The sequence below is a fragment of the Aedes albopictus genome, chromosome 2 (assembly GCF_035046485.1).
Source record: "Aedes albopictus strain Foshan chromosome 2, AalbF5, whole genome shotgun sequence".
Taxonomy (NCBI): Eukaryota; Metazoa; Arthropoda; class Insecta; order Diptera; family Culicidae; genus Aedes; species Aedes albopictus.
Genome location: NC_085137.1, coordinates 144,942,631 through 144,966,446, shown reverse-complemented (window position 1 = coordinate 144,966,446; position 23,816 = coordinate 144,942,631). Strand labels below are relative to the sequence as shown.

General features: G+C 38.1%; 1 protein-coding gene across 3 annotated transcripts in view; it reads left to right on the top strand.

Annotated features, from left to right (window-relative positions):
- The window catches only part of LOC109421076 (uncharacterized), a 108,346-nt gene extending 88,407 nt beyond the window's left edge, over positions 1–19,939 (top strand). For 2 of the 3 annotated variants that reach the window (XM_019695570.3, XM_019695572.3), the window contains exons 2-4: positions 4,364–4,510; positions 4,582–4,655; positions 18,580–19,939. In XM_019695570.3, coding sequence (XP_019551115.3) covers positions 4,364–4,510; positions 4,582–4,655; positions 18,580–19,053 — 695 coding nt within the window. In that variant the 3' untranslated portion in view covers positions 19,054–19,939. Of the gene's footprint in view, positions 1–4,096; positions 4,286–4,363; positions 4,511–4,581; positions 4,656–18,579 lie in introns of those variants that run through there. The other variant, XM_019695571.3, reaches the window with a different exon arrangement.
- Positions 19,940–23,816: the final 3,877 nt, after the last annotated feature.

Genomic DNA, 23,816 nt, shown 5'->3' with positions numbered 1-23,816 from the left:
AAGCTACATATAATGTACCATTACTGACCCAAAAATTAGCTGTTTTTGGTGTACGCAGTATCAAGTTATGAAACAAATTGTGTGACCAAATTTTAACCGTATCACCCTTTAGAATTGTGACCTTAATTTTGCTTATACGAAGCAGAAATTGTTTCCGAATACGGGCGACATCATGGGTGTGATGAATTTCAGGGCTGCAGTACATTGTGGCTCTGTGATATTTTTTTCCGCTAGAGCCTACAATTTTAGATATCTGTTGGCTTCATCATTGGGTCTCCAGTTAGCCTAGTGGTTACAGGCCTGGTAGCGAGTCACTATTTAGTGACTTGGTCACTATTTTCGGGTCAGTCACTAAAAAGTCACTATTTTCAAGATGTTTCAACTAAAGTCACTTTTTCTGTTGAAAAGTCACTATTTTCAATTATTTTTAATGTTTTGTGGCAAATGGTAATATAGTCAGCAAGAAAAATAAAATTTGGAGTGATAAAAAGTGCAAATCAAGCATTGTCTGACTGGTTACAATAACATGTTTAGTAGCTGTGTTAGCAAATGTGTCAATCGTCTATATTAAGTGACTGATTTTGATCCATAGTATTGTTAAGTTAAGTTAGGTGTCTTTATCAGGGAGATTTCCAGTCCAAAACTTTTTCATCTGTTCAGAAGTGTTGGCTTTTTGTCATGATAAGATTCATGTTACAATACTAGAATGCATTCTTTCCCATTGAAGTTTCTGGTCATTCTCCAGTAAAGTGATGAATGTTTTTGAACTATTACCGAAACAAATATGGGTGAAAAATCGGAATGAGCTTGTAATGGCATCCTCGGAAATAAAAAGTAGAGGATTTTGGTTAAGTAAAATAAGAATCTGAGGAAATATTTGCCGGAACTCTTGGCGGAATTTATGTTACAATTGTCGATGCCGGCCTCGAAATATGCTCCTGTATGCCCTCAAGACAATTTCTGCATGAATTCATGCGCAATTTTAGCGTAAAACACTGAATATTACTTGTGAAATTTTATCTTTAGTAAAAGCTTTTGTTGAATTTCTGATGGTATGTTTTTGTAGTTATATGATGATCTAGTTCAACGCCTGGAAATATCCTGATTAAATTTCTTTGAAGAATGTTTGGAAGATAAATCTTTGAAATGATATCTTCCAGTAATCTTTAAAAATTGTGCACTATTTTTGAAAAGAGTTTTTTCGGGAACATCGCCAAATACTGTTTTGACTATTTTGTTGTGAAAAACTCTTTGTCAAAAGCTCTTCAAACATGGGAATTTTCGAAAAAGTTAGCAATTTTCTCAAAATTTTAATTAAATTTTCGTCATTTTCGTCAATAAGCGTTGTAATTCCTCAAAAATGCTTGAAATGTATACGACAACAAATGCTATAGCAATTATATCCCAATTGTCTAATCAATTTCTGCTTAATTTTTACCTTCTTATAGTTTTGAGGGGTTCCTAGCAAGTAATTTCAAAGAAATGTGAGGAATAAACTTGCCCGCACATTTTCTATTCATTAAAAAAATCAAATAAATTCTCCAGGAAATCCTCCTATCAGGAAGATATAGAAAACAAATTCTTTTATTTTGAATTTGTTCATTTTTTAATTTTTCCAGAAATTTTAGCAAATACTATTTAATAATTTTTGCTCGCAGTAAATCCACGAATTGGGCCGAGTTCTTTCAAATAAGGCTCAAGAAAGTCTACCCTGAAATTTCTATAAGACCCAAAGGAAATATCTGTAATAGTTTTCATATAAATCTATTAAGGAATTTGTTCAATAAACCTCTGAGCATTCCATCTCAATTTCTTCAATATAATATCAGCTTTGACTAAAAAATGCCAGGAACTTGCACCAATGTTTCCCCATTGAGGTTCTACTAGAACTGACTAAAAAAACTGTATGTGCCTACAACCATTTTCGTTCATTGACTTAATACCTATTTATCTAGTTCTGCACAATATCTGTTAACAGTTGTATAAACATGCAAATGTTGGTGGAGAAGGTTTTCCTGAAAATATTTTTATGCGGTACTCCAACATTTTCTGAATCAAGTTCGGCTCACAATTTTTGGCCGCTAACTATTTTTTTTGCCAAAAGTCACTATTTAGTCACTTTTTTGCCATTTGTAAGTCACTATTTGGTCACTATTTTCGTGAACTTGGTCACTAAAATAACTATTTCAACCATCAATCTTTGCTACCAGCCCAGGTTAAGGCTATGGATCGCCAATCCGGAGACGGCGGGTTCGATTCCCGTTCCGGTCGGGAAAATTTTCTCGATTCCCTGGGCATAGTGTATCACTGTCCTTGCCTCACAATATACAAATTCATGCAATGGCAGGCAAAGAAAGCCATTCAATTAATAACTGTGGAAGTGCTCAAAGAACACTAAGTTCAAGCGAGGCAGGCCAAGTCCCAGTGGGGACGTAGAGCCATAAAGAAGAAGAAGAAGAAGAAGAAGAAGAAGAAGAAGAAGAAGATGGCTTCATCATGCCTTCATCAGCCAGTAAGTAGGGTAGATGAAAAGGATTCAGCCGAAAAAAGAAACCACCCTATGTAAATGTATGCAAAACGCATTGGAAGATACGATTTTATGTGCTAAAGAATAACGAAGAAAGGTAATTGTGAAGTAAGCATAAAGTCCTTGAGAGAATCCGACTCTTGCTGCCGGTATACCTGAGAAGATATGGCCATTCTATGTCCACAGTCACAGTTGTGTTAATTTTGCCATTCCTTCTTGTTTATCGTCAATACGAGAGATGTGTACTTAGGGGCTGTCCATTAATTACGTAAGGGTTTATGGAGGGAGGGGGGGTTTGAGAAATCTTACGCGTCATACAAAAATATTTTGGTTCTCATACAAAAAATCTTACAAGGGGGGGTGGGGGTGTCGAAAAATCGTAAAAATTCCCTTACGTAATTAATGGACAGCCCCTTAGCAACCAGGTAACTTCCCGGAACACAGACTGAACCATGTGTCGCGCAGCGCAGGTAACAACTTGCAAATATTGAGAGAAGATCAGTTATTCATTCTCGACACAAAGTTTAGTCGGTTAAGTTCCTTTCATATCGTGTGTGACCAGTTGAATTGACTTTATCGGCAGCAGTCGTCCCATTTCCGATGGCATTCATCAACACTTCCTACCACAACAACCTATACGTATTTCATCATACGGGTAACTAATTAGTACAACCAATTCTGGCGCCCGTTCATTCGAATCAAAACAGATCCGATCATCTTGATCGTTCTTCCATCAGTCGTCGAGATGATGCTCGATAATGAAATCAGGAATTTCAGAAATTATCACTGGAATTGTGTTCGTCGCCAATCGCCATCGTTGTTGTTGGCAACGTGACAGTCGGTAATCGATTCAGTCGAGCCCTAGATTTCTTCTGAAGTCATTATCGGCACGCTAGCGGCAGATCCACGATGAATACGTCATCCGCTAATATAGCCACATTCAACTAACTGGAATAGAACTGCCTACGCTACGCTGTATTGAAGTGGCATTACTTCATTCAAATGGTTTGAATCCCATCACCGCCGAAGGGGTTCCCCCACAGTTCCAATCAGCAGAGGTGTGGTAGACCGTATTCCCGACAAACTGGGAATTTCACAATTCTTCCGTAAGGTCACGTAATCCGGGAATAGCTTTCTAATTAACGCTCGAAATAAAAAACTGAATGAACTTTCTTTTGTGCTAAGAAATCCATCAAACAGAGGTGCCGTAACCGGTCACGAAGCCCCTTTCCTCCGTCCGTGGTTTCCTCATTGCGTAGTAGTTGGGTAATGATAGCCTCCCCCGCATCCCTATCGCCACCCGTCGTCGACGACGTGCGTTGATCTCACCCGTCCCATCAACAACGTTTCAAAACAGCTGACGATGGATGGGGGCGGGCGAGTATTACATTGATAGTCATCGTTTAGCACGAAGCCCCTTCTGCCGCCGGTCTTCGTCGTGACGTATGATAATGATGACGGTGGACAACGGCAGATGGTGACGCCGATGGACGGACGGGTTCGCTCCCTATCACGACACGAACAGCAGCAGCGATTCGAATGGCTATAATTCTGATTGTCTACCGGCAGCTTCGGTTAGTAGTATTCAGCCATCCGTCGATCGGAGTTGAACCAACCAACAACAGAACAGAACGTGTGAATCAGTATTATCTCAGTTAGTTGTTTTTTGTTAGTGCTTGTGAGAGTTTTTGTCTGATCGAATTCGTCCTTTCACTCCGAACCGTTTATTTTTAATTGTACAATCAATGGTGCTTTCAGGTTGTTGATAATCTGCGACCCTGAACCACGTGGAAAGTGAACTGACCGGGATGTTTTTGTGTTTCTTCTTTTTTGCAGTCATGTCCCTGGAGGAATCCCGCCGTACACAGCGCCCCTACCGGTATGGAATGATACTGCTGTGCGTGGGCGCACTAGTCAACTGGCTCGGGTTAGCGCAGGACTACACAGAGCCAATCCGGTACACAGGAGTGGCGTGCATTTTGGGTGAGTGTTGAACGTTAGGTGGTAGTGATGAACTCAAGTGATCAAATTGTTCTGTTTTCTTTAATTTACAGCGGGAGCGTGCTTGATCTGCACGGCCATGTGCTGCTGGTTGCATACACCAAACAGAGGAGGATCGTCAAGTGAGGTAAGCGTCTTGTGATTCCCAACATGAATTTTCGCGTTGATTTTACTTGAACAAATTGCGAATTTCGAATTGTTGGCGTGAACTCGAAGTCGAAAGTTTTTTTTAATATTTTTCATCTATTGCATCATGTAAAACGAAATTTGTTATCGTCAAAGGTTTGATGATTTACTTGAAGATGTATCATGTGCCTCTGAACTATTGGTTTGCCAAAAGTTGACCTTGACGGCTTGACGATAACAAGTTAAGAAACTGACGAAGGCGTCAATTCCACTACTTAGCCACAGTGATTCACTCATACCTTAATCATTTTTTCCATACTATTTTAGAAGATTTCCTTTTGAAGAGTGCGATTTGTGGCTTCACTTGATTACCAACTAGCGTGACAGAAATGATGAGCTAACTGGGTTTAAATGGAAAATAAGTGAATGAATCATCATTTTCATAGACAGTCAAGTGCTTTTTTCATTTCAACTATATTGATCTACTATTAACTTTCACAGTTTATGTTAACGTAAGAACTTCACGACACACACGAGGCGCGACATGAGACAAGATATAACACTTATCGTTCTTACAATCGTTACAATATTGATCTAAGAAGAGGTCTTCTATGGCACGTGAAGTGATATCAGGCTGTGAAGAACCATCATGTTTTTTTTGTGTGGGATTACAGTTACAGATTGTTAAGAAAATTCGTACCGTTATTCAGGGGCACTTGAAAACAATTTTTGGGATAATATCTCAGCAGCGATTTTAATATGTATTACCAAAATAATTTCTACAACCTCAGTACCAGGTGCATTTTTGTAAGACTACATGTAAAATTTTTGTTCATTAAATTAAAGCTAAATAAAAGGTATAACTCCAAAAGCCAAAACATTGAAAATACAATTTTGCGGAAAAATAGATCAGAATACAGTTAAACATAGGTAAGAATAGATAAAAGTCTTGTTCACTTAATATTGTTCAACTTGGAAAACAAAGGTAAGGTTTTAGGAAAATTGATATTAAATGACCTCCAACATTGATCTTCTCCAGGCCTTATGCCAGATGTGTATACATATGAGGACATAATAAAGATATAACAATTTAAGTTTATAGTTGTGGATATTTCTGTAAACTGTGAACAGGGCCGGATTTACAAATGTGGAGGCCCGGGGCCACAGTATTATGGGGGCCCCTCTATATAGAGGATATATTTTTGCATATATAACATGGAAAAAAAAATCTAAAAAAAAAACATCAACAATTCAGATAAAAATGTATCAAAGAAGGTATTACTGTAGTTGTGAAATAATTTGAATAAAGAGCAAAAGAAGTCGATATTCACTAAATTTATTCATAACAGATTTCATTTCTTTTGTTTTCACGCTAAAAACAATTATGAAATAAATTTATACATAAAGTAAACATGCTTTTTGCCAGTGTGCTTACAGCATTTGATCCCAGATTTAGTAAAAATTCATGCTAGAGTTGACATAGAAACTGCAAGATGAATTTATAGCTAAAATTTTCGAGAAATCTAGTATAATTTGTAGCGCATTCGGTAGTATCGCTTTTGTGAAATTCAAAGAGAATTTCTCGGAAATTCCTGCTGTAATCTCTGATGAAGTTGCTGGTCGACAACAATAAAGTATGAAAACATAACAAAAATTGTTACTGCTGGAGTCCTGGCGACCTCCCAAAAAAAATTTCAACTTAACTTTGAAATCAAAAGGATTATTAAAAATTATGAAGAAATTTTACCGGTAATTCATGATAAATTCATAATGTAGTTACGGATATAAAATACTATTGAACTTGAAAATCTTTTGCCGAAAACCTGGACAAATGATTAGCCAATTTCTCCACAAATTTCTTCTATAATTTTCTCAAGGAATCATCTCACTCCATTATTACAATCTATATGCGCGCACATGAACGTTCTCCACGCAAGGTTGCACATAAAATCTAATAGTCGGATGGAAAATATGTGCAGCGGCATTTATATTCTAAATGCGTAATTTGAATTTATGTGCAATGCATTTATTTTTCGAGTGCAAAGCTTGATATCAAAATTCTATGTGTGGGCACATGGAAACTAGATGCGGATGTTTTTTAGTGTAGGGAGTGTGGCGGATTTTTCTTAGTGGCAATGTCGGTATACATTTTTATATTGCTGGGTGCTTTCAAAGATGGATTTTTGAGGCACTTCAGCTATCACACAATTTCTGTGCTCGTGCACGGTTGCCGACATCATTTTCATATAATATACATTTCAAAAAAAATTTACACTAGAAGAAACGCACAAACCTGCATTACTGGCCACACTGCACCAACTTTCGCGAGAAAAACAGAGAGAAAATTGCATCGGAGAGTTGTCAGATGGCTGAAAATCAAAACAAAACCGAGAAAGAATCCGACGAAGCACACACCACGTGCTAATCTGTGACATTTCTCGACGTCAAAATGCTATCAGACAGCATGGTTGCACTTATCGTCACACTTTTTAACCGTCACACTTTCATACTGTGCAGTTCGATTTGGTGGGAACAGTGCAATACTCCAGAACTGCTCCAATTATTCTTATTGCCTGAATCTAGTGATTATGTAGGGGGCCAGGCCCCTGGCCACCCCTTATTTATGCCAATGGAGATTTGGTGTTTATCTAGAATTCAGTCGAAGATTTTCTACATGATTTCTGGTAATTTATCTTGAGCAATTGCACAAATAAAAAAAATGTAAAAAGTTTCAAGGAAACAATTTATAATTTCACAAATAGCTGGACGAATAGTTGCAGTCTTGCTGAAACGAATCACAACATATCACAGTTGCTTGAAGTTCTAATGACAAAAATCTAACCAAAAGGGAAGTGTCTTGCACTAGTGTTTTTTCTTGCATCACATTTTTTTTTGTGAAGTGAAATTTTGTGGGGGCCCCTGAAATGAGGGGGCTCGGGGCCCGGGGCCCTGCCCCCCCCCCCCCCCCCTTAAATCCGGCTCTGACTCTGAAAGCTTTTTCATTCTATCTAAAACCTTCTTTCAAACATTCTAACGACGGTCTCAACATAAGTGACGATTCCCTAACCTCAAATCTACCTGTTCAACAAGTGCAAGTTTTTGGATTTTCTCAACAAATTAACTTGTAATTAATAGAAAATAACGAAAATAGCCGTTTTTGTTCATTTTATGTTTGATTCTGCCCCTATATTATCCGTAATTTGAAGTTTTAGGATCGTTGAACAGGTAAAATTGAGGTTACGAGACGCCACTGCTCAACATAAAATTTGTCAAGAGTCAATTTAAGTTTTCCTTCATTAATTCAACTGAGTATGCTATGATTTGCTGTTCATTTTTTTTTTGTTCAAAGAGCTTTCATCTTGAAATTTCATCAAGAGTCAAAGAAAAAATCCTACGGGAGTTTTACCCTAAACTTCTCGCAGATTTGTCCAAGAATTCTTACTATGATTTCTCCTGCAATTTCAACGAGGAGTTTGTTCAGGAATATCTTCAAAAAATGTTATTGAATTCCTCCAAAGTTTACTCGAACAATTCTTTACTTATTTCTTTCATTATCCCCCCCCCCCCCCTCCAATTTCTCTATGAGCTCTAATGAAAATTCTGTAAACAACTCTTTAAAAATGTCATTCTCAGACTTTTTTGGAACACCTATGAGAACTTCCTCTAAGATTTTCGGATCTCAAAAGATGGCACCAGGAATATACACTACCGGCCATAAATATGAAATCGCATATTTCAACACTCATACTAAATATTGCAGCACCTAGAAAGTTTTGTAACACCCTTAAATGTGATTGTTTCGGGTCTTTGAGGCACTAGGCACTCCGACATCCGCATAATTTGTGCCGACGCAGAGGTATATTCGGTCAGATGTGGATACAAACGATTGCAATCATGACTCCATACCCTTCCCCACACCCAAGTAGCACCTGCAACTAAAATGGAAATGATCATCGTTGCAAACATGTTGCTACTGAGTTTTCATGAAACAAACAAAATTAAAACCTATTAAAATCCTGTTGTTAATGCCAAACTGAGGTGTAACAGTTTTATAACAACTAGCAAAATGAAAACAAACGTTATCATTAGTCGAAACTTTCGAAACCAATTTGTAACTGAAGTATAATCTGATTGTTTCAACGAATCTTAATTACAACCGTTTACAAACCAAATCAACCAAAACATTGATTCTGATTGTTATAAACATGTTAAAAAGTGTTTTGCTTGGGACATTGACTTGCAACCTGACGTGGCAGGCGTCACTGTCACTTTAAAATAGAAGATCACCAACGCTCACACACTGAAGATAAGATGCCCGGTAGATATTGCTTCCTTGTGTGAGTGTAGCGATAATGGAGTAGCATCTACGGGCGGTCAATCGAGTTCAAGCTCAAGCTCTAATCATTTATGGCCCTCCTAATTCTATTTGAAAATGTAACTTGTACCCACTGTCTCATTTGTTCTAGGTTGACTCCATTTTTCTTCCCTCTTTTGGTTGATGCAATACTGAGTATTGCAACGATTCCATATTATTGACGGGTAATCTACTCTAGGAATGCTCAAATGTTTTCTCAGGACATTTTTTTTTCAAAGATTCACCCACAAATTTCTTTGAAGATTGCTGAATAAATTTCCCATTGCTGAATAAATCGATAAATAAATTTATCGATGCCTCATTTGCAAATTACTTCGAAGGAGTTCTTTGAAAATTTTCTTTAGAAATTGTCGTAGGAATTTCTCTAGAGGTATATTTTCAAATTAGTACAAGCATTCCTTTAGGAATGGCTGAAGGATCTATTTGTGAACTATTATTCTGGAGGAAATAAATTAGGAGTTTATCCAAAGGTATCTGAAGGAACCTCTCCGGGGGTTGTTATAGCCAATTTTCCAATAGCTCCTTTACAAATTTGTCCTCAAATTGCTCCAAAAATTTGTACGGAAATTCCTTCAGGAGGTTCTCTTAAAATTCTCCCAAAATAACTTTAGAACTTCCTCCCATAATCAATGCATGATTGTCTCCAGGAGGCCATGCAGATATTTTTTCAGGAATTTCTGCAGATATATCTCCAACAAGCCCCTTGAGAAATTTTTCCAGGATATTCTTCAAAAAAAAATTCCAGAAGTATCTTCAAAAATTCATCTAAGCCCTACTTTAGGAATTTATTTTGGAGTTTCTTTGGAAATTTCACTAGGAGTTCTTACAGAAAATCCAGGAAAATCCTGGAGTAGGTGACTTTTAATTCATTTCTCCAAGAAAATTCCTGCAAGGAAGACTTTCTTGTAGGGAATTCTAATCCGAAGAAAATCTTCAAAGAATGGAGTTGTTGGAGTATTTTATAACTGCACTTCTTATAAACTTTCTGTAACAACACTTAGTTCAACTCCTGAAGGCATTTCTACAGAAAAACTTCCAGCAGATGCTTTTTGAGGAATTTGCGGAAGAAGAATTGAAATTTCTTGAGAAACTTCATCCAATCTTGGGGAATAGCTAACAATCTTACAGAGAAATTCTAGAAAAAAAAAACTTGAGAAACGAGAGGTTACAATTCTCTGAGATACTGAAGTATGTGTTTCAATTCCTATAAAAAATGCTTTAGATGGTTTGGAAGTTCCGCAGAAATTCACAAATAAACTCTTTGAGAAGCTCCTTAAGACTCTCCTTAAGGAACAACTAGTGAAGCTCTTGAAGAAACTCCTGGATGAATTCAATGAAGTGCTCCTGTAATGGAAATCGTAAATAAAGCTTCATGGAGCTAAACATCGCATTTTAGATCATACATTTGCAACTGTCAAGGTAAGCATTTTTATCGCACTGTGCCGCACATTTAAATCGAAATTGCAAGAAAACGATAAGAGCTAGAAGTTTGGTGTCAAAGAACGAATTGTAGAGTGGAACAGGGGCCACAACTTTTCCAAAGAAAGAATTTTAATGTATAACGCATGTTTCAAAGATAATTGACAAAAACAAATTTAAACTCACTATTTTGAGCTATTTTGCTCCAGAAAACTTAGTTATTAAACTGAACCAATCGATTCAAAGATGCCATTTGATAGAAAATTCAATAACACTAGATTACAAAATAAAACGAAAGTTGTGAACTTCTGTCAACGATCTAAATTTTTGAAGCATAATTAAGCGCTGATTCCGAAACCGTGTTTCAAAAAATTCAAAGTAGAACAGTTTTTTAGTTTTTGCTCAATATCGAGTTTTACAACTTTTTAAAATATGAAATTTAATAAAATTCAAATACTTGCCTTTTGTTCAACCAATTTTAAATCTTTTTCTATAAATTAAAAGCTGAATATAATACCATTCGATCTTCTGAATGCAGGTTTAGCGTTAGATTGATGCAATTCAAGATATTGGCGAGTTTTGAGGACGATCTCCTTATATTTTAGCAAATTTTTCAAAAATATATGAAGAAATGTATTTTTTAATAAGAAAAAAACAATTTAAAAAATCTTTTTCAATGTTTATTTGACATATCATATGTAGACGAGTTACAGAAAAAAATTCGCCTCAATCGGATCATTGATTACGGAGAATGGGATGTGTGAAGTGAGCGATTTTGCTTAAAAATAGAACAAAAATCGATTTCAAATCACCAACCGTGTATGGAAAGTCGCAAAAAATTTCCGCTCTACTGTAATTTTTTTCCTTCGTGATTTCGATCTCAGGGCATGATTCTACACCAAAAACGGTCATCAGCTTATCGAGTTCAAAAATGCTGTAAACTAGTGTAATCTTTCGAATAAGGGGAAAACAATTGGGATAAGTTTGACCATTTTAAAATTATAGCCAATTGAGGCAATAATAATCAAAAACATGGGAAGTTCAATAACTACGTAACGGTTGAGATTTGACCATATGCGTAGAACATTTTTTTCACCATTTATGGTCCTCCATCACCCTTTAAAAAGTTTGCACTCACGAACCTAACACCCTGTATAAGTTCGATGATTTGCATAAGTTGACCACAGCAACTTAATTTATCTCGAGAAAGAAAAGCATGGAAGAGGGGACGCTTTCCCTTTGTTTCATCTTGCTCTTTCTCGTGTTTATCAAGAAGAATCAATGGAAAAAAAAAGCTACCAACGCTTGTGGTCATTTCCCCAGGTCAACATCGTTTTACTTCACTGATTCACTCACACCTCGAATCATACTATTTCATACTCTGTTTGGAGATTACCTTTTGAAGGGTATGATTTGTGGCTTTACTCGTTTACCAAGTTGTTATGAATGACAGAAACTATTGATGAGCCACTACTTGGTTTAGGCGAGAAATGAGTGGATGAATCATCATTTCCATAAACAGTCAAGTTCAAGTGCTGTTTGATTTCAATAAGAAGGAACACGTGATATGATTTGAAGTTTGGAATAATCATCACGCTTGTTGTGTGTGGTTTGAGTTACAGATCTTCAAGAAAATCAACCCGAAATTTTCTCAAATTACGTGAATATGGCCAGATATGTGGAAAATTGTTGTCAAAGACCGAAAAGCAATCCGACACTTTTTGTTTATCACGTAAAATTCGCGCTCGGTTGGTTGCGCTTTTAAAGAGTGAAAATGCTCTTTTCAGCACTCACTCACTCCCTCAGGTAAATGATGAATAGGCTCGTATTTATTGCGATGGCATAAATTTCCCAAATGGAGGAGAACGTGCCACTGGAGCCGACCTTCAGCATCTTTTCACTCTTGCAATCACTTAAATTGTGTACATTTTGTGAGTTACGACCTTTTCGCGAATTACTCCGAAGTCTTTGACGTTTTGTGGTGTTATTGTTAACGATTCGGACTTCGTCAGCTTTTGGACTTAGAAGAATTCAGCCACGTGGGGTGCATGTGCGTGGTAAAGTGTGCTGATTTATGACAGGATGACGGCACGGTGCCCGGGCAGATGTCAAGTACTGACTATCAAAACGTGATATTGGTTTGCTTGATATAAGAGGTAAAAGTACTGAAAATAATAGCAAAAAATGTTCGTAGAACTTCTGATACTTGAAGATCAACTGAATTTATGACAGGACGGATAGCTCGCTGCTATTGGTTAGCTCTCAAAAGAGCTAAATTTGATATGATGAAGCTGATCGAGGAATAAATTTTAGCTATTATTTTCAGTACTTTTACCTCTTATGTCAAACAAACCAATAACACTGTTTGATCTCCATATCAGAATATGCTTTTATTGAGTTTTTTTTTTCTTCTGCTCGGGTGGCACCCATCTAGGAGTTTCTCCTCAGGTATCCCAGGAACTTTCGCGGTTTCTTCACAAATTTACTCCAGGATTCCTCCAGAAGTTTTTTGCGGGATTCCCAGGGAGTTCTTGATGAGATTCTTTTAGGAGTTCATTAAGGATTCTATCAGAAGTTCCCTCTGGGGTTCTTCCAGGAATTTCATCTTAGACTCCAGGGATTCCTGCATGAGCTCTTGCCAGGATTCCTCCAGGAAGTACTCGCGGAATTCTTTCAGAGATTCTTTCCTGGTTTATTTGAGGAATACTTTCTGAGATTGTTGCGGTTATGGGAGGTACTAGCGAAAAGATTTCAGGAGATCCTGGATTTTTTTAAAAATTCCTTCCAAAATTTCTCTAGAAATTATTTCTGAGGTTCCTCTAGGATTACTCCTTGCATGATTACCCCAGGATACCTCTAGGATTTCTTGTCTTGGTGTTCTTATTTGTACTCCTCCCTAAGATTCTTCCGGATTCCTACCAGCATTTTACCAAGATTTGAAAATTTCTTTTCGGAATTATTGCTTTAGAATCTCCCAGCAGTCCGGAATTTCGATTGATTTCTTCTGGATTTTTTACGGGGATCATATAGAATTCCTTCTAGAGGTTTTCCCGATATTGCTCCCAGAGTTCCCATGGGTTTTTACCAGGATTTATCCCGAAATCTCCAAAAGAGGATATATCACAGATGTTGTCGCGGAATTGTTAGAGTTTCTCTCAGGATTTCTCTTGAAGATTTTCCGCGTTTCCTTACAGTGTGTTTTTAGGGTCTTCTCCAGGAGATCTGCCCGGGATTTCTCCCAGTGTTGCCCATGTTTTATTCCTGGAATTTCAACCAAAGCTCGTCCGATGGTTTTGAGGAGTTTTTCATTAATTTTCTGCAGGAATTCATTCCGGAATTTCTTCCTAAGTTTTCTCAGTTGTTTCTTCAAGAAATTTCCGATAGATTTCCTCTAGAGTTTATCTTTGGAAGCTTCAGCTGGGATATATCCCAAAGGTTCTCCCGAGACTTCTTCTGAAGTTTCACCTGAGATTTCCCACCAAGTTTCTCCCGGGACTTCTCTCAGAAAATTCCTTCCTAGTCCTGGGATGTCTCTCAAGATTTTTTTTTTCTGAATGTATCGTGGACTTTCTCCTAATATTTTTTTCGAGAGTCTTCTGGGCTTTATGCAGGAGCTACTGCTGGTATTCCTCATGGAGTGCTTTCCGTGTTTTTTTTTCGGATATTTTTCCAGGCTTTTGTTGTTGTTAACTTAATTTCTTGTTCGTACTGTGATTCCTCAGGGAGCTATATCTGAGATTCTTTTTAAGGTTCCTTGTGAAGTAACCCCTGGGGTCCTTCCAGGAGTTTCTTATGAGATTCCTATCAGATTTCATCTCAGGAACTCCTTCCAGGATTTCTTCTGAAATTCCTTCAAGGAACTCAAGGACTCATGTAGTTCCGGAAATTCTCCATGAATCCTGCAGAAGAAACTTGCTGGAGTATTTCTTCAAGGAAATACTGTAGCAACTTCATGAGGGAATCCATAAACAAAATCTGCAGGAGGAATTTCTCAAAATACTTCCTTATAAACTTCTGGAGGATTTCCATTGGAAACATATGGAAGAATTCCAGAATGAATTCCAGAAGGATGTGTAGGAAATCCAAACGAAGCTCTTAAAGGAATCCTGAAAAGAGTTCCTAGATGAATAATGGAAGGAATTCCAGAAGAAATCCTGGAAGCAACTTTTCGAAAGAATTCCAGAAGAATTTCCCGGAATAAGTTTCAAGAGGAATCTCAAAAAGAGTTCCGGAAGAAATTCCCGAAGAAATCCACGAATGAGTTCCTGAAGTAGTTCCAGAATGTGTGAAGAATTAGCCTAAGTTAAAATTCACGAATAATTCCTGAAGGAACTCCGGGAGTAATCTCGCATACAATTTCTGGAAGGAATCCCTGACAGAATTTTGGAAGGAGTTTCTGAAGAATTTACTCGGAACAAATTCCTGAAGCACTCCCCGAGAAAACGCTCATCGCGAATTCCGAAGACTCCTCCATGTATCTTTTTAGAATGCATTCCTTTCCATGTATTACTTTGAAAATTGTCCAGGAATTCCTCCAGAGATCCAGAGATTCTTTCAGGAATCGCTCCGGAAAACTAGTCCACGAGTTTCTTTAGAAATTCACTCAAAAAATTCTCCTGGGATTCCTTCAGAGACTCTTTAGAAAACCCTCTAGGATCGATGAAGATGAAGAAGTGTGTTTCTTCATGTATTTATTCAAACAGTATGATTTAATTTTTTTCCAGGAGTTTTTTTTTAATTCTCCAGAAATGCTACTAGAAATTTCTAAAAATTCTTCAAGGCTTTGCAACGAATTCCTTCAAAGATTTCTTTAAAAGATTTTTTAAAAGATTCAATTCCAGTAAACTTTTTTCACAGAAATTTGGGATATTTATTAAGAGATTTTTATTTCAGAAATTCCGCCAGGATTTATGAATGGATTTTACATCAGAAATCCATTTTTTTTTCCGCAGAAATCACTGCAGAATCTATTCCTTGGCGCCAGAGATAACTTCAGTATTTTTGTCCAGAAAACTTTGCAGAAAATTTTCGAGAATTTCTTCGAGGAATTTCCAAAGGAATCCAAAGGAGGATCCTTTAAAGAACGGATTTTATCAGACAATCCTCCAGGGACTTCTTAAGGTTTTTTAAGCATTATCCTAGTTTTTTTTTGTGTGCAAATTCTGAAAAAAATGCTATAGGAAAATCTGTAACCATTCCTGCAAGAATTTGTAAGGGAATCCCAAGACATATTTCTGACAAAAACGTTGAAGCAGTTTGTAAAAAATCCTTGTAGTGATTTCAGCCGGAATCTCTGGAAGTTCTCAATGAACTCTCAGAGATCTTTTTTTAAAAATCTTTGTGGTAGAATTTTTGAAAAAATCTCTCACTGAAATTCCTAAAGAAATCCCTTAAATTATGAAGAGATTTTCAGAATTTCAGAAGGAATCTGAACTGGCATTTCTAAAAGAATCCCCGAAGGCATTTTTCTCAAATCTCCAGTAGAATCCCTGTAAGGATCTCAGTACTCTTGGATGAGTCTCTAGAGGAATATCTGAACAATATTCATGAAGGAATCATGGATGGAAAATATAGAGATATCATTTTGGTATTTGCTAATTTTGCATTCTCTAGTAAAAAACGTTTTTCGAAAGTATTAATTTTCCATAGATAATCACCATTACGGATTGGTGATGTAAACGAACGGAAATTTACACCGGAAGCGGTTTAAGGGAAATTTCAGAAGAAATCCTTTAATAAAATTAGATTTTCCAGAAGTATTCTGGGAGCAATCAGTGGACGCTGAAGGAATTCCTGGAAAAACTCCTAGATAAGCTTTTGTAAAGATCCCTTGAAAACTCTCTTGAGATATTTCTAAAATTAATCCTGCAGAAAGTTCTAGGAAATATTTCTCAAAAAATTCCTTAAACAATTCAGGGATAAATTCATAGGTATTCTTAGAAATTTCTAGGCTAATACATGGAAAAATCTGGAGGTAGTGCTGTAGGAATATCTGTATGAACTACTGCCAGAATCTCTTGAGAAATGCATGCCTGAATCACTGAAAGTAATTGGAAAAGTGCTTTGTAACTGATAAAATGTTTAAAACCTAAAATTCATTTTTGAAAACTAGATCAATACCATATTGATTCCTAAAATACACATTGAGGAGCTCCGAAAAAGAGAACATAAACAAAACTCACAAGTTCTTTCGGGGGTACGCCTGAGAGGTTATGTACTGTTATGGTTTGGCTTCGCAGTCTTAAGGGGGATGAAAAACGCTAGTTTTTATTATTCCCGACGTTTCGGTACGTTTGATACCTTTTTCAAGAGGTTCATCTTCAAAGTTTTCTGGACGAAAACAGATACGAACGTATGATTTCTCAGCCAAGGAACCTGTCACACAAAACAACAAAAAATCCCCATTCTTTCCTAACATAACCTGTTAGAATCTGATAAAAAAATGTATGTTTGTTTCTAACAGGGATTACTTTAGCTTCAAAACTGACGTTTGATTTGTGTCAAACAGTTAAACGTAAGAATATACAGTGCCAACTAATTCGAAGCACTACACTGCAAATTTTGTTTACTGGTATTCAGCAAACTTTGCTGATTTTTTTTGTGCTGATTTCATTCAGCAATGCGAATTTACTGAATATCAGCAATTATTTTTCAACTTGCTGAACCATCCAGCAATTTTGACAGTTGATCAGCAACGTTGTGCTGAAATTCAGCAAAAAATTTGCCGAAATTCAGTAATTTATTTTGCTGATTTTTTTTTGTGCTGGAAGCGTTTCAAAAAATTTGGTGTGTATGCTCAAGGCTGCCATCCTCCAAGACGCATATCCTAAATCTCTTCGAGATGGTTGAACTATTTTTAAGTCATGACGATTTTTCAAAGTTTCACATGGCAACGAATTTTTAGACTTCAAATGCCGTTATCCCAATTTCTACTTCTAATGAATGGGACTGTAATGCAAATAGGGACAGTTTAGCATTAGGGTAATTTTCCAATTGTTGCACGGCTAAAAACTCGCCTATTGTTGCACACTCCATGTTATTCTTGTGAGGTGTGCAATAATTGGCGAATTTTTAGCCGTGCAACAATTGGAAAATTACCCTATTATTAGCATTAAGCGAATCGCACAAATTCTTAGGTCCTACTTAGACAGCTGTTATGAGGGTTGCTTGCCTCCTTCCCGTTTGAACCATAGCACAAAGATTTGGGACTAATATCTGACTCTAAGGCAAGGCTGATGCAATCCTCCAATGGTCGAGAACTGTCTTGGCCACGTCCTTGCTACTGCTGATGGATGGAAAAGTATGGTTAGTTGGAAAGATGTAGACAGCTCTACGATCTCTCAGGCCTAGGTGTCACGGAAATTTTGGTGTTGTTAGTAGAAGGGTAAAATCCAAAGGAAACGTTTGGTAAACGTTCAGACGCACAAAATATTATTTGGTTATGTTGAGACAGCTGCTTGCATAATTCATCTAGTTTGATTTTCCACTGTAATGCTAATAGGGAAAGTTCGTCAGAAAAAAACTCAAAGATTAATTTTCTTCTATTTTTTTATAAGTATTTCATAAAAAATATAAGTATTTTATCAGAAATTTCTACGAGAACTTTTGAAATATTTATATTTTTTCAATAGAATTTTCATCAACGCCGGGGCCAGTGGCGTAATGGCCACACGTTCACTTCATAAGTGGATGTTCATGAGTTCGATCCCACTTTGGTTCGGTTCCACTTTGTGAAATTCACAAAGCATTAGTACAGACTACCTCATTCACATTTGTATATTTAAACGTTTCAGATTCAGAATAAAATAATCAAAGTTCGTATCAAATTGACATGGTTACTAGGTCCCTTAACAATAAGAGGCTGTATGCTCTTTTCAAAACTTGCCCTTGAACTTCGTTTGATGAATAATTTGCAGGTGTGACTAATCAGAAGCAAAAATTCTATTAGATCTGCTGTCTCCAATTAATTTTTGCCTTGCCATTGATTAACACCCTAACTGAATTAACACGTTTATACCATACACGCACATCTCTCATATCAACGCTAACCATATTCGATAATTGTTCAACCTTGAAGAAGGGCCTACTTATTAACGTGTTTCCCTCCTCATCCACCTCCATATCTTTCCAGAACGATGATCCGATACACGTCATAAGCGCCGCCGAGGAACGTCGCTGCGAGAAACCACCCGACTATGACAGCGTAGCGGTGGCCCCTCCCAGCTACGACGACGCCATCAAGCTGGACCCCTCGGCTCTGCTCCAACAGCAGCAGCAACCGCAGCACGCTTCTTCGCCAATGGTACCTGCAGCCAACGCCACCGCCACCGGCCTTACAGTAGCCAATCCAAACACCACCACCACCTCTACCACTCCTACCTCTAGTCCTAGTTCGTCGACATTCAACTTCTCCAGTATGCTGGGCCTGACTAGCAGCCGGAACAACAACAGTTCGGCCGCAGCCGCACCAGACCCAGCCAGCCTAGCCATCGTGCACGAAAAGCCACCGCCATATGAGGCCACCGCAGGTCGTTCACATCCGGCCATCGTGGCCGCCATTCCGATCCAGCTGAATCCGGCGATTATGGTTCCCGGGAGCAATTGAACCGCAGTTCGCTGCCCCGAATGGATCACACCGAAGGGAACTCATCCAGTGGAACTCACCGTTTCCGCTTCGAAAGCGCAAAGCGACGGTGACGCTTTACCGGTGTTATGTCAGTGATCCATGTGCGCTTGTGCAGAACCTTTGGAATGCACGGAATCGGAATGAATGCGCCGCCACATGCCGCCGCCAGTGTGAATGAGTTCTAACGTGTTAATCGAAGTGATAAGTCCTCAACTGAATCCACTCCACTCCGTTGTTGCGAGTGGAACATTACAGTGACCGCAAGGCTGTGCTCAACTTGTAACTATACATTATAGTTTTAAAATATTATTTTCATTCTGAATTGTCGTGTACTTATACATACGTTAATGCCTATACCTCTAGAACGTAAGAGAAGACTTATGTGTATTAGCTATCGCCCCCAAAGTCACCGAAAGAGCTGCGTGCTGAAATGAAAACGTACCGGTTCCGGGTCCAGTATTAGGAGAACAAGGTGAATCCGCTGCCAAATGTAGAAAAAGCCACAATTAGAACGCACAAACAGTGCAAAATCAGTAAATCTGAATTTATTTGTGCAATAGAGAGAAAACATAAGTCGTACACGAATGACTATGAACCCAAATCATATGTAAATAAACATTTAGTGACTCGTATTCCATTAGTCACCAACATGTTCCACGAAGAAGTGCGTTGTTAATCGTTGATGGAAACTAGCCAGAAGTGCCGTGCTTATACAATGGGCCTCGATCGATTGGAAGAAGTAGATTTGTTCAGGAGGAGATTTGAATTTCAGAAGACAAATAACTTCAAGTTATGCGCGCGAATTTAGCTAAACCTACTTGAGTGATATAAACGAATATTGAACAATAAAAACCTATTGTGATAACATGTTGGTGTATGGTCACCGTTCTGAGATATCACAGATCCTATTTGATGTAGCTTATAAGTTCTCTTAGAAGGTACCATATAACCAATGCAATACCTTAAATACGTCTAGGTTCAATTTCCGGTCGGTCCAGCGTAATGAAAATGTATTTGATTTTCTTGGGCATGAAGAACCATCGTGCCCACCTTTGATCGTTGGTAAAGAAAGCTCTCAGTTAAAAACTGTTGAAGAGCTCATACAAAACTAAGCTGAGAAGTAGGTTCTGTCCATTTATAATAGAAAGAAGAAGTAATTAGAACACATTTTGCTCGTTTTTAGTTGCAATTCTTTGTAACACTCTGAATTCCTTGTCCTATTTCGCCTTAGTGTACCATTTATGGTCAATCCCATAAGCAAGGAATACATGTAAATAGTGCGACGTGGAACCGAAATGTGTCCATAACTGGTATATGATTACTATTATTGGCACACGTCGTAATAAATACTAAGGGCCTGATTACGAGTGTCACTTCACGGTGAAAACAAAAAAATGACACCGGTAAACAGGACGGTGAAAGTGATTCCCCTTTGATTAACCCACAACTTTTTCACCGTGGATTCGCAATGTGTCACCGTGGGCTCCACCCCACTACCCCGAAAGCCATTACCCCGAATAGGCCACTACCCCGAAAGCCACTACCCCGAATGGGTCATTACCCCGAAAGCCATTACCCCGAATGCCATTACCCCGAATAGGTCATTACCCCGAAAGCCACTACCCCGAATGGGTCATTACCCCCAATCATCCAGGAGATCACCAATGAAGTGATGGCTGATTAGAAGTTGATGGTTATAAGTTAGAAAACGGTAATCAGCAACTAGTGTATGCATACTCATCTCCACCCTTCCCTATAGTGGTCAAACTGAACTTATTCAAATATTAGCCTTCTTTAAAAAATAGGCTGTTCTTTTGAGTTTGCAGTGTCCAACCGTGTACTGCTGCAGAGTTGTTTGGCATCCTGTTAATTTATCTATAGACATTTTTCCTTCTTTTAATCAGAGGCTGTTCTTTCGATTTTGAGTGTTATATAGTTTATTTACAGACGAACTACTAACTCCATAGTGGATTTGTTCTTCTTTGAATAATAGGCGGTTCTTTCAAATTAAGTTTTTGAAAATTAACTGGCGGCCAAATTGGTCCGATATTTTGCTCTTCAGTCGATCTATAATTTATTCGGCCTCAATGTTCGTGGCTATGCTGGAGTGTAGCGGTTCAGTTGGCATATAAACGCATTATCTTAATTGAGTCTATCAGTATGCATTGGCTGTGGCCCTACTATGATGAATTGGTTCTATACTATTTTCCAAAATGCTCCATTTTTTCGAAAAATCTATTTCAAAGACATCCTGAGATCATCGGGTATATTAATTAATTTTAGTACATTTAAACATGATCTGATATTTTATTTCTTATTTTAATAAATTGTATCAGTTGATGATCAGTTTCCGGAACGTCAAGTCGTAAAATTGTTTTCAAATATTTTCAAGATTTTAATACTTGCAGTACTTGCAAAGCAAAGCCAGCATCGTCGGACCAAATGGACTTTTTTTGACTGGCGCGATTAAACTGTAACTTTTCTTTTCGTCAAAGGCTGTTTATCAGTTTACAGGCAGTTGAACTGCTTACTGTATATGAGATTTGCCCTTCTTCAATTTATAGGTTGTTCTTTCTAGTTACATTGTTACCGGGTTGATTGACGATTAATCTATTAATTCTAGCTGGTGTTTTTCCTTCTTTAAAAATTGGGTATTTAAATTTTGTAAAATGTATTGATTTTTTTTATTATATACGAAAGAGCACCTTTTTCTGAGCTACTATCATTTTTTTCAGATTTTTAGAACTTTATTTTGGCACATAAAATCAATTTCAAACAGATTTTCTGAAACCACCTTTTGACAGCTGGGCCTAGTACAAAATGCGACAAGGGGTGATTATCTAAACACCGTTTAAGAAGCCAGTTGGACTATTCTTTCGACCTATATTGTCACAGAGTTGTTCGGTAGTCTGGTGGTTTATTGATCCTTGCAGGTTTCTGTATAGAAGCCGTGCATAAACTAGGTAGAGTTTCAGAGGAAGGGGGTCTATCCATAGTCTACGCTTCATACAATTTTCCAAATTTTGGTATGGACAAAATTATATGACGGGGAGGAGAAGAGGTCTGAGGTGACCGAAATTTGGTCTACGTGGTTTATGAATGGACCCATAGGAGATTTGCCCTTCTTTAATTTATATGCTGTTCTTTCTAGTTATAACCTCGCAGACCTTGTGGGCGACCAACCTATTAACCACATTTTCCTCTTGTTAAGAGTGTGTTGCTTTTTTTAAAGTTACATTGTTACAGAGTTAAATTACCAAACTGTATATTCCTCCTTAAGAGATTTTCCCTTCTTCTAGGTATAGGCTGTTCTTTCGAGGCCAATTTTTCGATCGGTATTATTGTGATCTAGCCTTATGATCATTTGGCATAGTGATAGTTGTGTGGGTGTGAAACAGCCCTTATATTGCGACATTTGCACCCATTTAGACTCGGCCGAAATTCATTATCATCACAGTCGAATTTCGCACACGACTTCGCAGCAGCTGGGATACACAAGTTCGGTTGAGTTCATGACAGGGGCGTCGGATGCACAAGAGGTAAACAAAATAAGCTTGATTAGTGTAAAATTTCGCTGGGAAATGATGATTCAGTGGATTCTCAAATTATCACAGTAGTCTAAACATTAACGAGAAACCCAATATCAAAGTGTATACTTTGCTGAACATTCTGTATTCACGCCTGTCACGAGCGGACGACGATAGCACACGAAACCATCTAAGCAGGCGACGCCACTCTCGGGCTCTTGTTCGTCGACAGCCGGTCTGGTAAGACGTGCCACTGCGTGGTTCCTTTCCAGTGGACATTCAGTGTCACACAATGGCGATCCTGCCAGGTGTTGCGAGTTTTGTCGCAACATAAACGTAGAACCTAATTACAGAACGAAAACTGGGATGGAAAGGAACCACCCAGCGTCGCACCCAGCAGCAGCAGAAAGCCGCAACAAAGTGAAGCAATTGTGGATTGCAGTTTTTTTTACCATCGCTGGCATCGTTCATCCCGGAGCGGGTCAAAATGACCGCGCATGGAAAAGCGGACCGAAGTGTCGCGCATGGAAAGCGGACCGAAGAGTCGCGCATTAAAGTGGCGGACAAAATGTCGCGCATAGAAAGCGGATAAATAAATCGCGCATAAAAAAAAGCGGGCCGAAGAGTCGCGCATAAAAAAGCGGACGGAAGAGTCGCGCATGGAAAAGCGGACCGAAGAGTCGCGCATTAAAGTGGCGAACAAAATGTCGCGCATAGAAAGAGCGGATAATTAAATCGCGCTTAAAAAAAAAGCGGACCGAAGAGTCGCGCATTGAAGTGGCGGGCAAATAAATAAAAAAGTCACCCATTGGACAAAAGCGGATAAACAAATCGCGCATAGAAAAGTGGACTGATGGTTCACGCATAAAAATAGCTGACAGAGACGTCGTACATGGAAAAGTGGACGAATAAATCGCGCAAGTAGATGGCGGACCAAAATGTCGCGCCAGTTAAAGCGGACGGAAAGTAGCGCATTGAGAAGTACACACGAAAATAAACAGATTACCCTAAAAATCTTGTCAAAACCAAACAAGCGGTAGCTACAGTGGCGTTTCGATTTTATCACTAGTCATTTTATTCACTACTCGCCAAATTCACTCTCGATTTTATCACGGTTTTCGTTTCGTTTTTATCACGCTTTTTCTAAAACATTGTGAAATCAACATGAAATAGCACAGAACATAAAAATGTTATTGCGTAACTACCTTTTAGGGC